Below are 13,520 nucleotides of genomic sequence, written 5' to 3' on the forward strand. Positions count from 1 at the left end.
TGTTTGTTATTCGACACTGGAGTCTGTTAGTCGGATAGTGTAAATGATGACTTTGTGAAGGTTAGGGAAATACAGCTAATAAATCATATGACTTAATCACATGGTAGACCCTATCTGACTCAGCAGTCACAAGATGATGTGGACATTTTTATTTTATTTATTTGCTTTGTCTTATTGGACGCTTAGTTAAAATATGAAATTGTGTCTTTTATGATAGGGTAAGACCAGTTGTTAAGAGCTATATAAGAGGAAAAATTTAAATTACAAATGGGTTTTCTCTAGCAGTGGAAAAAATCTGAAATCTTTTAAAATAAATATTTTGACATTGTTTTGGGGTAAACTAGTAAATAATAATCAATAAACAAATAAGTAAACTCAATAAAATCACACTTGACCTACCTGACAAGGGAATTTTCTTTAAATGTAGCATAGGAATACATTATAAAATTAAAAATGTAAATATATAGCTTACATATTTAATATGTATATAATGTAAATTATTTACAAATGTTTTCTAATTTATTACTATATATATATTTTTTTATTGTAAGGCTTATTTGACCAAAACACAGCTTAAAACAATAATATTTTCTAAATACTATTAATTTAAATTAATATTTTCTAGTATATTTATAGTAAGATGTAATTCATTTAAAATATATTGTATATTTATAGTATAAATAGTATATTTTTAATGTTATTTATTCCTCTGATAACGACAAATTAATAATATGTTTATAAATAAATGTAATATATAATAATAATTGTTTCTTGAGCACCAGATCAGCATATTAAGATGATTTCTAAAGTGATCCTTTGCATCAAAAGAATAAATTACATTTTAAAATAAATTCAAATAGAAAGACGTTTTTTCAAATTGTAAACATATTTCATAACATTGTTGTTTTTACTGTATTTTTGATCAATTAAACTCACTCTTTGTGAGCATATGAAACTTTTTTTTAATCATAATTTATCATAATTAGTGTGGCCATATGTGCTGTTAAAACAGGACACGTCCTGGTCAGGAATTTTAATATTCCATAAAAACATCAGAGTCCCATACAAATGCCCAGTATGGTCAGCCTAATCATAATACATACATGTATACAGTATTTCTGACAAGTACTGTGTATAGTTGCAAAACAATCTATGTTGCATTATTGTGTTACATATAGGACATTCCACAATTAAACATTTATCAAAAGGATTTCAACATAAAGCATATTGAAAAATACCAACTATATTTTATTTCAGATAAAACATGGTCTTTGATGATAACTACATACATGTACATGTATTCAAATACACAACTATTTTATACATAGCTACTGCATAATCAAATATTTGAAAAAGGTATTTATAAAATCACATTAATGATGTCCAAGGTGTAAAACTCTGGTGTGAACAAATTCTGGATTATAGTCATTAAAACATATCAACATATTAATTGTAGCTTTACGGTTGGCTGTTAAAAGCTTTATTTTCATTAAAGCAGCTACAAAGCTTTATTGTATTGCACTGGAATAATGTGGCATCAGCTTTGTTAATGACACAGGTAAAACAGGTATTTACAATTACATGATTACAATACATTACAGCGTTTTCACTTATCTAAACATTAACGTGACTGGTGATCAGTGTATTGTATAGTTTGCAGTCTTCTTCATGTCTGTCACATGTGACTCTCTGGGGAAAGCGATCGTTCGTGCTTTATGAGAGGATACTGTGACAGAAGTCTTCTGAACTGTCTCTGTGATTGTCTTATCCAATATGCTCTGTTCATTCACAACAGGTGCTATAAAACGGGAACTTTGGCTGTGAATAATGGAGAAAAGACTGCAATGAATGAAATGAACTCGAGCACAGCAAACAGATAACTCTTTTCAACCAAAAGAAGCTAAAAAATGTTTGCAAGAAAGAAGAATTTGAACTTACATTCATTCATTCGTTCGCAAATGAAACCAATGTGTTCTGTGCAGAAAAAGTCGTTCCAACTGCCCTCATATATTAGGCCGGCACAGTCCTCCCCAACCTCGTGACCATGGCTCCAGTTATCAGGCTGTCCAGGCTTCCATTTCCTTTCAATTAAAATCAGACAAGACTAATGGGGAATGCTTCCTCACACTGCCATCTACTCATTATATTACTGAGGATCCTCAATATAATGGAATATGTTATACACTGCATATGTATTATGTATTTCAGTTAATCACTCACGTGTAGTTGGGCAGGCTCCCATCCACCCATCTCCAGATGTTTTCCTCTGCTCTGTCAGTGAGGCCCAGCCAAAAGAAGCCCTTTCCAGAAATCTGCCTCTTTATCCATAGCTGTGATAGATAATAAAGTAGGCATTGTATAGAGTAATGTTAGGTTTAAAACTCAAGAGTCGTAACAAGATGCCCACAAGGCTATCTGTTACGACACACTGCAAAACTGCAAACTGTTTTAATAAAGTTAATTCTGTTTAAGACCCATTACATATTTGATAATAGTATCTAGGATTTACCTGCTCATCTTCATCATTAATAATCAGCATAGTTGAACTCTTGTTGCTGCATCTTTCCATCGTGTCATTAAAGTCCAGCATCTCTGATGAGAAGTAGTAACACGAGTCTCTGAAGCTCTTCCACTGAGGTGGGCACCCTAAGATGATAAAAAGAACACACTTAATGTGTAAGTAGTAAAACAATGCAAACGGGGAAAAAATTAGTTTTAAGTAGAAACCTCAGCAAAAAACATATATTTAACCCCCCCCCAAACACGATTTTTACTGGAAGACCACCACGAAATGCTATCCGCTTGTTAAGTGGTGACGTAATGTGTCTAACGAATGCACCAATGGATGCTGTTTCCAGGTTCAAGCCTCAACTCATTTCACTTAAGAATACTATCTCAGTCTTTTATGAGCACCGTTCATTCATGTTAAACATTTAAACTAAACGTTTTCAAACTTACGGTGTACATTACAGTCTCTGTGCTCTCAGTGTCCCAAACACAAATAAGTTATATAATTATTTATTTATATTTTCATTGTCTGGCTATCTGGGATTTCATTAAGGAGTTAAAGTTTTTTGTAATAAAATATCACATTTTGAGTGTATATAAGCACTGTTTGTTGATATTAAAAACATTCATATTACATAAAAACCAAATGATTTCTACTGTATTGACTCTAATAAATGGCCTGTGTTGAGTGTATGTCAGTAGTTCTCAATCTGGGGTACGAAGTAGAGCCCTGCATGGGCCTCAAATTTAGGGCAGAGATGCTAGGGCCCGAGCCTGGCCCGTGTCCGAAAGTTTATAAGAATTACCGGCCCGAGCACACCTTTTCACCTGTATACTAAAACAGCTAATACTACTGTTTCAGCTATTAAAAATAGTTCAGTTTTGTATGTAATGGCAAAATGATTATATTTCGTTTCGTTTTAAGTTAATTTAGAAGAACGTTTGGAGCATTTTTTTGTTCATCATATATACATTTTGTTTTTTAAAGTAATGAACAAGCAGCCAGCGACAGACAATGAGCAGATCATATATGTTTGATCAATTCAGCCTTCTCAAATTATCTTAACTTGCCTAAAATAAATCTATAGATATACCAAAATAGTTGAAGCATATAACAATGTTTAAAGGACCAGGATGATCACTTGCATGTTTTCCGTGAATATGGCTTCATTTTTGCTCATAAGGTAAAAGTAATTTATCATTCGTAACTGTAAAGGTTCACTTTTATTTTTGTTCACTTACAATATGAACAAAACATTGTGCTTTTATAAAATAAAGAAAAGAAACATGATGTGCTTTGAATAAAAGCCTCACAGACAGAAATATATCTATAGAAAGCTTTAAATTAGTAATTAAGGAAATAAAACTTATTGAAGACAAAAACTATTTCATTATAATCATAATCCGTAAAGATGCAAATCTTAAAGGTGCGTCTAATGAGGAGATGCTCATTAGACATGCTCCAACTTCTCCCTGATGCTCTGCATTGTCAAATGTCACCTGTATGCTAATGCATGTGTGTATATGCTTTGCGTATTGTGTAGGTGATGTATAATATTTATAATATAATCATTATAACAGTATATTATAACATACAGTAGCCTATGTGTGCTGAATATGGGGACAATAAAATGAGAGAAGCTAAATAAACATGAGCCTGGCCCGAATGGACTCACCCAACGGGCTTGCAGACCTCTAGGGAAAGGTAAGCAAATGTTAAAAGATTGAGACCCACTAGTGTATGTGAACAGTGAGTATAAGAAAAGCTGGTACCTGGTGTACTTGTAGGGGGTGGCGCTACCTGGCGGTTGACAAAGCCTTGTGGATCTGCCGGGGCCACAACTACTTGTGCAGGGAGTCCAGGTGATCCAGGTGGTCCAGGAGGTCCAGGTGGGCCTACGGGCCCACGAGGCCCTTCTAGTCCTGCAGGCCCAGCTGGCCCTCTGAGTCCTTGCGGCCCTTGTGGCCCTTGAGGACCTGTCTGACCATCTCTTCCAGGCAGCCCAGGTATACCAGGGTCACCTTTCTCTCCCGAAGGCCCCGCCCTGCCCCCAGATCCTCGTGAACCCTTTTGCCCAGGGCTTCCTCTTGAACCGGGTAGCCCTTTCATTCCTGGTACACCAGGAGGCCCTGCTGGACCCCTTTCTCCTTTAGGCCCAGCAACACCAGGTGCTCCCTTTTCACCATTTTCACCTTTCTGGCCAGCTTTGCCAGGTGGCCCCTGGGACCCTTTGTCTCCCCGAGGTCCTCTTGGACCAGGAGGACCTGAAATTATGAAACAAAGAAATGAACTCCCACTCTTCTAAAACCATAAAATTCTGGTAGTGAAATGAGTTATTAGGGTATATTCAGAAATGTTAATATTTAGAAAGTGTTACAATTTTAAAGAGGTCACTCATCCATTTAGCCTGACGACACCCCACAGTGACCACACAGCCATGGTTTGGTTGCAAATTATAGCTCAAAATATCATATTTTTTTATATATGCAAAAATCAATAAATCTCTTTTTAAACAAGTGTTTATATTTAAATAAATAGAAGCCTAGCCTCAGATCTTACCCTGAAGAATCGTGAAATTGGTGATGAGCTGCGAGTGTTTGCTGTCCACCAGTTTCATTTCCTCCATGACTATGGAAAGGCTGCTGACCTCTTTGTCGAGCCTGGCGGCGAGTTCTTCCTGCTGGGTTTTGAGCTCTGAGTTGTCGGCTCTGGTTTCTGCCACACTGTTGTTCAGCCCCAGCAGCAGGTCCGAATGCTGGGCCACCATCTCGGAGCAGGTGCGAAGACCATTCAGATCCACACTGATCACTCCGAGCAGCTGCGTGGTGAAGCTTACATTCCCCGTTATGCGGTCCATTTCCGCATCGTTGCGGTCAAGATGTGCCTCTAGGGCATCAAACTTCAAGGAGGTTGAATTGTCGTGGTCTCGCTGCTGGTCCATGAGCTCACGGATGCTCTGTTCATGGCTGTCGGCGATGCCTGAGGCGTTCTGCACCTGCTCTGAGAGTGAGTTCAGCTGAGTAGACACGTCCTCCAGAGCGTCACTGTTAGAGCGAGTCAGCACAGAATTGTTAGCAGCTAAGGCCTGAAGGTTCTGAACCTTCTCCCTCAGCCAGTCAGCATCCGCTTTGGTCTGCCTAGCCACTTGCTGAAGGCTCTGATAGTCATTCTTAAGCTTCTGGACGGCCTGGCTAGTGTCCTCCACCGACCTCTGGAGGGAGCTGATGAGGTTCCTCTGCTGGGTCTGGGTGAAGTTCAGAGTGCTGAGGCTGTTGGTGTTTCGGCCCTGTTCGCTCGTCTGCACCTGAAGGTCCGTCTGGAGCCGAGCCGTGTCCGTCTTTAGTCCATCAATCAAGCCGCTGTATGAGTTTAAGGTGCGGTTGACTTTGCTAATGACATTGGCATTGCTCTCCAGCAGATCTCGCAGTGAGTGATGTCCGCTCTGCATGTCCTCGCCGGCTAGCCGTAGCTCTTCGAGAATAGCTCTGTTGTTAGAAGCCTTCACAGCAACAACACCGAGCTGCTTCTGCAACGTCTGAATTTCCATCTTGAATGACAGGAGTTCACTGGTGGCGTTTCCTGACTTCTCTGCTGTTTGATCATCTGCACATCACATTTAGAAGTTTATTAATAATAAAAATAAAAAAAATATATATATATTAATAAAGAGTCAGTGATGTATAACATTGTCTATTATGAAAATTTAATTATTAATTGAATTGAATATTTACTGGCTAATATTTAATGACTTGCAATCATTAAGTAAAAAGTTCTAACACACTGTCCTGACAATTAGAACTAAAACAATAATTTCACCCAAAACAATACATTTGTGTATTGTGTTATTACATATAAATAATAATAATAATTATTCATTAAATTATTAATTAATAATCATTATGTTTTTGGAAAGTCACACCTGCTATTTTACAAACTTTACTAAAAAGAGTCATGTAAGGCCCAACAGTATGACTTTTACAGATTAACAAAGTTTTTCGAATATAAATAGCAAATCAGTTTTGTTAAAAATGAATAAAAAATGAAAAAAACAAACAATTTAAGATTTTATTTTCAACAATTTTATTCTGTTAATGGAGTAAATGAACTTAGTTAATGAAGCTGATGAACTTTTTTTGAACATGAACATTATGATATTATGAAATGTATCATTACCATCCTTTTAGACAAAATATCTAAATTAATTGTAATTCAATAAACACACACACGCACACGCACATATATCTTACATGGCTGTGGAATACTTGATACTGATTGGTCAGTCGCGCCATCCAGTGGTATGTTATTCCCAGATAAAAACCGCCAAATTCAATAACACACCACTCATCCATGTACTTTGAGTTATCATGACTGGTACTACTTATATGATTTATTATTTGATAATTTGAGCATTTGATTTATAATTTGAGCAGTTGTTTTGAGAGTTTGATTTATACAATGATCTTTTTAGGCATTTTAATTTTAATTTTGTTAGGAAAAAACTTCCATATATATGCTTAACAAGTCACTCCACTATACATATTTGGTAAAAACAAATCTTTTTGGCCGTGTAATAAACGGACATAAATGCGTGCATTTGCAAAAACTCATGACAATTTTCAAAACTCATGTTTATTCATAATACATTCCAGTTAATCTCAATCAAACCGCAGTTGGATTATTTTGATTAGGTTAAAAAATAGCAAAAAAAATACAGCTAACTTGCACAGTAAAACAATAAAAACATGATAACATAATAAAATTTTTGAACATTTTAATACACTAAGTTTTTGCTAATAAACTATTCATACAATGCCGCTTGAAAGTTTGTGAACCTTTTAGAATTTTCTACATAAATATCCATATTTGTCCTGAAAGTGGACAAAGAGAACCCAGTCCAACAAATGAGATGAAAATATATTTTGTCATTTATTTATTCAGGAAAATGATTCAGTATTACAGATCTGAGAGTGGCAGAAGTATGTGAATCTCTAAGATTGGCAGTTAATTTGAAGCTGAAATTAAAGTCCATCTGTTTTTCAGAGTTGTTTTCAATCAGTGAAATGACTGTCAGGTGTCAGTGAGCGCCCTGTTTTATTTAAAGAACAGGGATCTATCAAAGTCTGATCACATTTGTGGAAGTGTATCATGGCACGAACAAATGAGATCTCTGAGGACCTCAGAAAAAGAGCTGATGTTGTTTATCAGGCTAGAAAGCCATCTCTAAAGAGTTTGGACTCCATCAATCCACAGTCAGACAGATTGTGTACAAACAGAGGAAATTAAAGACCACTGTAACCCTCCCCAGGAGTGGTCCACCAACAGTACACTCTAAAAGCAAGATGTGTAAAAGTCCACTAGGTTTCAAAGGTTACCTTCTAAGCAACTAAAGGCCTTTCTCACACTGGCTAATGTTAATGTTTATGAGTCCATCATCAGGAGAACACTGAACAACCATGGTGTCCATGGCAGAGTCGCAAGAAGAGTCCTCCTCTTTTCATAGGAGGAAACCCACCAACATCACAAAGATAAAGTGTTTCTGTACAGAGGATTGGGCTAAAATTCCTACAAAACATTATGCAGGACTGATCACAGGTTATAAGAAATGTTACATACTTTTCCCACTCAAAAAAATATTTAACACCACATAATTTTTCTTAATAAATAAATGACAAGGTATATATATTTTTTTGTCTCCTTTGTTTGATTGGATTCTCTTGGTCTACTTTCAGGACTTAAAAATTCTAATTATGATTTGGGTCATATTTATGCAGAAATTAAGAAAATTCTAAGGGTTCACAAACTTTCACGTGGCACTATATACAGTGCATATATAGTGCATTAAGCCAGTTATGTATGTGATTTCTATATTGCAACATCTCAGGTCTGGACTTACCAAGTTTCTTGAGGTCTGTCTCTACAGCCATGATCTTCCCTCCATAATTCTCCATACCCTCTGTTACATTATCCATTCTTTGGACCACTGTGGGCACATATTGTAAAAGCCAGTCAGACTTTGTCTACACTTTGGACTACAAGTATACTACGTATATACGTATTTCTGAGACAGCATTCCTCCAAAATGCTGACCCTTTGACCTGTGTGGACATGATTATAGAATTTTCACTTGTCCAGTGCACATATATAAAAATACAACATACATTCCAAACACACAGTCATGCATGACACTTCATTTCCTCAGGAATTTGCAATGGATCTTGAGGAGATGCTATCAGAGCATCTCCTTTCTGGTGATTCCCAGCAGGCACCACTATAGCCATTCAAAGACAGATTTTGGCCATATCCCGGAGTTGTACAATAATGAAACCTTAGTTTAAGATGCCTTAGGGCTGAAATGTTAATATAACCTGCCATAACCATGACCTGCCCATTTATGTTCTATACAATGTTGTATCACATTAAACTTAATTCTAGGAGTATGTGTTCATGTGCGCCACTAGAGGGAGCTTTCACTTTGCATTCTGCATGATTCTTTTGGTGAGTAGCATATGATTAAAATACCAACTGTCACATTTGTCTTTTTCTTTGGAACAGTCAGAAGGTGATCTTACAGGCTATCCTGACAAAGGCCTGGAATGGTTTTAAATCCCTCCTCTTGTTCCCAGTGTTTTTCCCATTGAATATCTCACTGCTGGTCAAACATGAATGAAAAAATAAAAGTCGTCATCTTCGCTTCGCTCTCACAGTTTTTTAACTCGTGTTTCATTCAGACACGCAGCACTCGGCTCTCCTTGCCAGTAAACTCATACACATCAAAAATCTTGGGTGTTAGCATTCCTGACTGCGCTTGTGTAACCAAACACAAAAGAAATATATGCTGTAGGGGAAAAACAAAACACGGAGGTCCATTTCAAAGGCTTGTTGGTCATTTTCACACTGGGAGTCTGTCAGCAGGAGGTCAACACTGCCATTCTCCTTTCTTTCTTATTTTCCTGTATCAGCCGTGTTGTTTTTGAATGGAGTTGAATGGAATGGTTCTCTTAGCGGACAGAATGAGTGACTCGATCTAAATATGCACCACTGAGACACTCACTAGACTAAATCTGAACATACAAATAAAAACTCTTGTCTGTATGACTTTTTTGAGATGTGATACAGAATAAAGCAACTAGATAATTTCTGGCACTGCCAACAAAGGAACCATGACATGTTTTCAGAATGGCACGATGTCCCTGTCAATCAACCTGTGGGTTTGGGGACAGCAAATTGCAGCAAAGGCATACAATCTCCTCTGGAGCAGGTTTGTAGTGAAACTTCCTGCTTTACATGATCTTCTCATCTGGTTGGCATTAGGGCTTTAGAGAACCAGAGGAGACATATGGACTCAATGGAGACGTGTTCTGGACAATCAGATCTCATTCATTTAAAGGTAAATAAGCAAACATTTTCAAGTACAGATTTGGGGTGCTTTGTAGAAGTTCATTTGTCTTTCTTCTATCCTTCTTTCTATCAGATTTTTCTAAGTGCTTTGTTGTATAATATATTGTTATCCCTTCAAAATATTTGATTTTAACACTGCTTTCTACAGAAATGTTAGTTATATCACATAAATGAATAAAGTTGTTTAAAAACCTAACTACATTTGAGAGCTAAAAAATACCTCTAGTTTACTGTGTCCTTCTGGATGCCAACAACAACAACTGCATTATCTTATCCTGGTTTTTGGCACCAGACAAAATAAACTGCTATGCTCTGTTTTACAGCGCTCATGGCTTCCCCAGCTAATACAGAAAACAGATTTCTCTGTGATAGTCCGGCTGACAAGATTTGGAAAACTAACTTGTTTCTACGGTGCAATATGGTTGCCTTATGTCAGGGCAAATAATAAAGTGAGCCAAAGTTCAAAACTGAAGAGCAGAAATGATGGGGAATGTTCATTTGTGGCACATTCTTGATACATTTTAGCTGGATAAGATATAAACCCAGTGAACTTAGATTTTCAAGGTTTCTGTTCTAAACATTTGTAGATATGCACTCTTAATGGTGAAAGCATAGCTTGCTGAAACTACAATCAAGTAGACTTGTGCACATCACTGCAAAAGATAAATGTGCGTGTCAATGTCAGGAGGACTTCTTACCTTTGTATCCAAGCACAGCCACAGCGATGGTGAGCAATGCACAAAGTACATACAGAAGAGCAATCGCCACCCTCAGGGCCCAGTCATTTTTACATTTAGTGCATTCACTTCCTTCCTGAATACCTGCAACAGAAAAGAACATCGCACCACAATATTAAAATGTTTTCATGCATGATGTAAATACATATTCCTCAATCTTAATTAACAAATCAAGTGCTGACAGGAAAGACCAGAAAAGTTGCTTTGGTTGCTTTAATGAATTAGACACCAGCGTTTACTTAACCTAATGTTGTTCTAAACATATATTACTTTCTTCTGTGGGGCAGAAAATATGTTTCGACTAATCTGTATGTATATAATATAAAATAAGTTTATAATTATATAATACAAATTCTTTGGACCCCATTGACTTTAATTTTATGGTTAAAAACTATATAAAGAGTGACATGATTTTTTAATTCTTGCATGAACTAACATAACAAAACATGTGAAACACTGGCACATTGCTTTAAGACAAAACCGAATTCTAAGGAACAAACAAATACATTTCTGCGATTTCATGCAAAGCAGCTTTGGAGATCACAGTGTTTCACCACATGATGGTGGAAGTGAATAAATGCCCCTCTGTTTGTGTTCATGAGCCAAGCTGGAACTACACCATCAGGGCTTACTGTGGCGAGAGACTATGATTCCCGCTTGTCTTGAATGAGAATGAGTGATTTTTGTCAGTCTGGTTCAGATTACCATTGAGCAAATTGTTGTTTCCCCTTGATCTAGAGGGAATAAATGGTCAAATATAAATATTGCCAGACTAGGACAAACAGCAAGTTTGAACGGTACATAACAGACTGTGACGTCAAATTCGCCACATGCTGCATGTTTTTGCTGCAGCTAAGAGTAAAGTGGACCCCTGTTGTGTTTAGATTGAGGTTTAGTAAATAAACATGTCCACTATCTCCAGAAAAACTCCAGACATTCCACAATGAGCCTCATATCCTTGTTTGACTCATCAGCTTATGGTCGGAGTGGCAGCCATGGCATCCAGGTCAGGCTAAAATTTAAGCCCCATGAGAGAGCTGGGTGGTGGGCAGGTCGCTGAGGAGCTTGTCCTTAGACCTAAACATCTGTGTAAACATCAAAAAATGTCCCTCCGAGCTATGGCCCCCGATGAAGTGGGGGTTTGCACTGAGGGTTTGGTGAGGTGGTCTGTGTGGGGGAGATCAGGAGAGGCCTCAGCCCCCACCATCACTCAACTATAACCAAACTGCACCATGTAAACAAGCAACATCACCACCTCTGGCTATGGGTCACTGGGGTGTGCAGTGGAGAGAGAGAAAAGAAAACAATAAATGGATCACTTCTACATTGCTGTAGAGTGTTTATTGCTGTGTTTCTTTCACCTAATGAAAACTATTAAGTAGAGATAGACAAATTGCTCCTGACTTACAACTTTGAAGCTATATTAACCACACAGATTTCTCTTCTTATAGCCTTTCACACATGCTTTGAAAATCAGGTGGGAAAGCTAATTTCACTGAAGGAATACAGATGTGCTCTTTCAGATAGCTGGAATTCCAAGACGGGATGTTTAAATTTGTGCTCTGAAGCAACAGAGAGGGAAACACGCAATGCTTTCAACTGGGAACAAGAAACAGTTTTTCTTCTTCTTTTTTTTTATATTGCAAAACTGAATGTCATTTGTTTCCAAATAATGGTTCCTGCATATGCTCCCACTTAACTGATGGAGTTACCTGTAGTAGTTGTCAGTGGTACAGTAACACCATTATTACATCTAATTATCTTTAGAATGATCAACGGAATCCATTACAACCAATGTAGTTCCATTGCAAAAACAAATGACTCAAATAAACTGTTTTTTTTTTTTTTTTTTTTAAGTGAATCAAAAGCGTATAGTGCAAACAGTGTCATTGAATTATGTGCAAATTACTCTAATGAACTGGTTCTTTTAAGTGAACCCTGAGCAATCAGTGTAATCCAAATTCTGAATAAATGACTCTAATGAATCGGTTCTTTTAAGTGAATCAAAAGCATACTGCACAATCAGTGTAATCCAAATTCGGAATAAATGACTCTAATGAATCAGTTCTTTTAAGTGAATCAAAAGCATACTGCACAATCAGTGTAATCCAATTCCTGTATAAATAAATTGGTTCTTTAAAGTGAATCAAAAGCAAAGAGCGCAACCGATGTAGTTCCATTCCCAAACAAATGACTCAAATATACTGGTGAATCAAAGCAAATTAAAAGCGTAGTGTGCTATCAGTGTCATTCTATTCAGTGCAAATTACTTTAACAAACTGGCTCTTTTAAGTTAATCAAAACCATAAATCACAGCCAGTGAAGTCTGAATCTGAAGTAACTAAAAAGTCTGCATAATTGTTCATGTTTTGTATTTACTAGGGATGCACCGAAATGAAAATTCTTGGCCGAAACCGAAAACCGAAAAAGAGAAATCCAAGGCCGAAAACCGAAACCGAAACACCGAAAGAAATTATGTGAATTATTAGTAACATTGCATTTATTGCTATGACCGTGTACTAACTTTACTAAAATTAAGACATTGCAATTGCATAAATTAATATTAAAGTTTCAAAGATAATTACAATTACATAACTTATTTAAAAAAAAAAAAACATAAAAATACATAATTACAAATGATGCAAATATTTATTAAGCACATTGCAACAATCATTGCAACAAGCACAGTATAAAATAAAATTCAAACTAAAAATGTATCCCACTCATGTGTATATTTAATAATAATGTACAGGCCTACTGGCCTGCAGAAAGGTTTTAAAATGAACAGTTCTCTCATAAAAACAAAGTGCATTTAGGTGAAGTGCATTTGAAATTTTTCTCTGTAGGACTAGAAAGTGCATTACTTCTCCAGTTGG

The 13,520-nt window shown here is 36.7% G+C and overlaps 1 protein-coding gene across 1 annotated transcript; it reads right to left on the reverse strand.

The window, feature by feature from the left end:
- Positions 1-1,268: 1,268 nt before the first annotated feature.
- LOC113072798 (collectin-12-like) lies at positions 1,269-10,762 on the reverse strand. Its single transcript, XM_026245774.1, has 8 exons — positions 10,606-10,762; positions 8,403-8,489; positions 5,069-6,112; positions 4,282-4,773; positions 2,510-2,646; positions 2,221-2,330; positions 1,939-2,081; positions 1,269-1,818 (listed from the first exon to the last, which is right to left on the reverse strand). Exons 1-8 carry the CDS (start codon positions 10,745-10,747, stop codon positions 1,799-1,801), a joined length of 2,175 nt encoding a protein of 724 aa, XP_026101559.1. The 5' UTR covers positions 10,748-10,762; the 3' UTR covers positions 1,269-1,798.
- Positions 10,763-13,520: the final 2,758 nt, after the last annotated feature.

Source organism: Carassius auratus, unplaced genomic scaffold (assembly GCF_003368295.1).
Source record: "Carassius auratus strain Wakin unplaced genomic scaffold, ASM336829v1 scaf_tig00010558, whole genome shotgun sequence".
NCBI classification, from domain to species: Eukaryota; Metazoa; Chordata; class Actinopteri; order Cypriniformes; family Cyprinidae; genus Carassius; species Carassius auratus.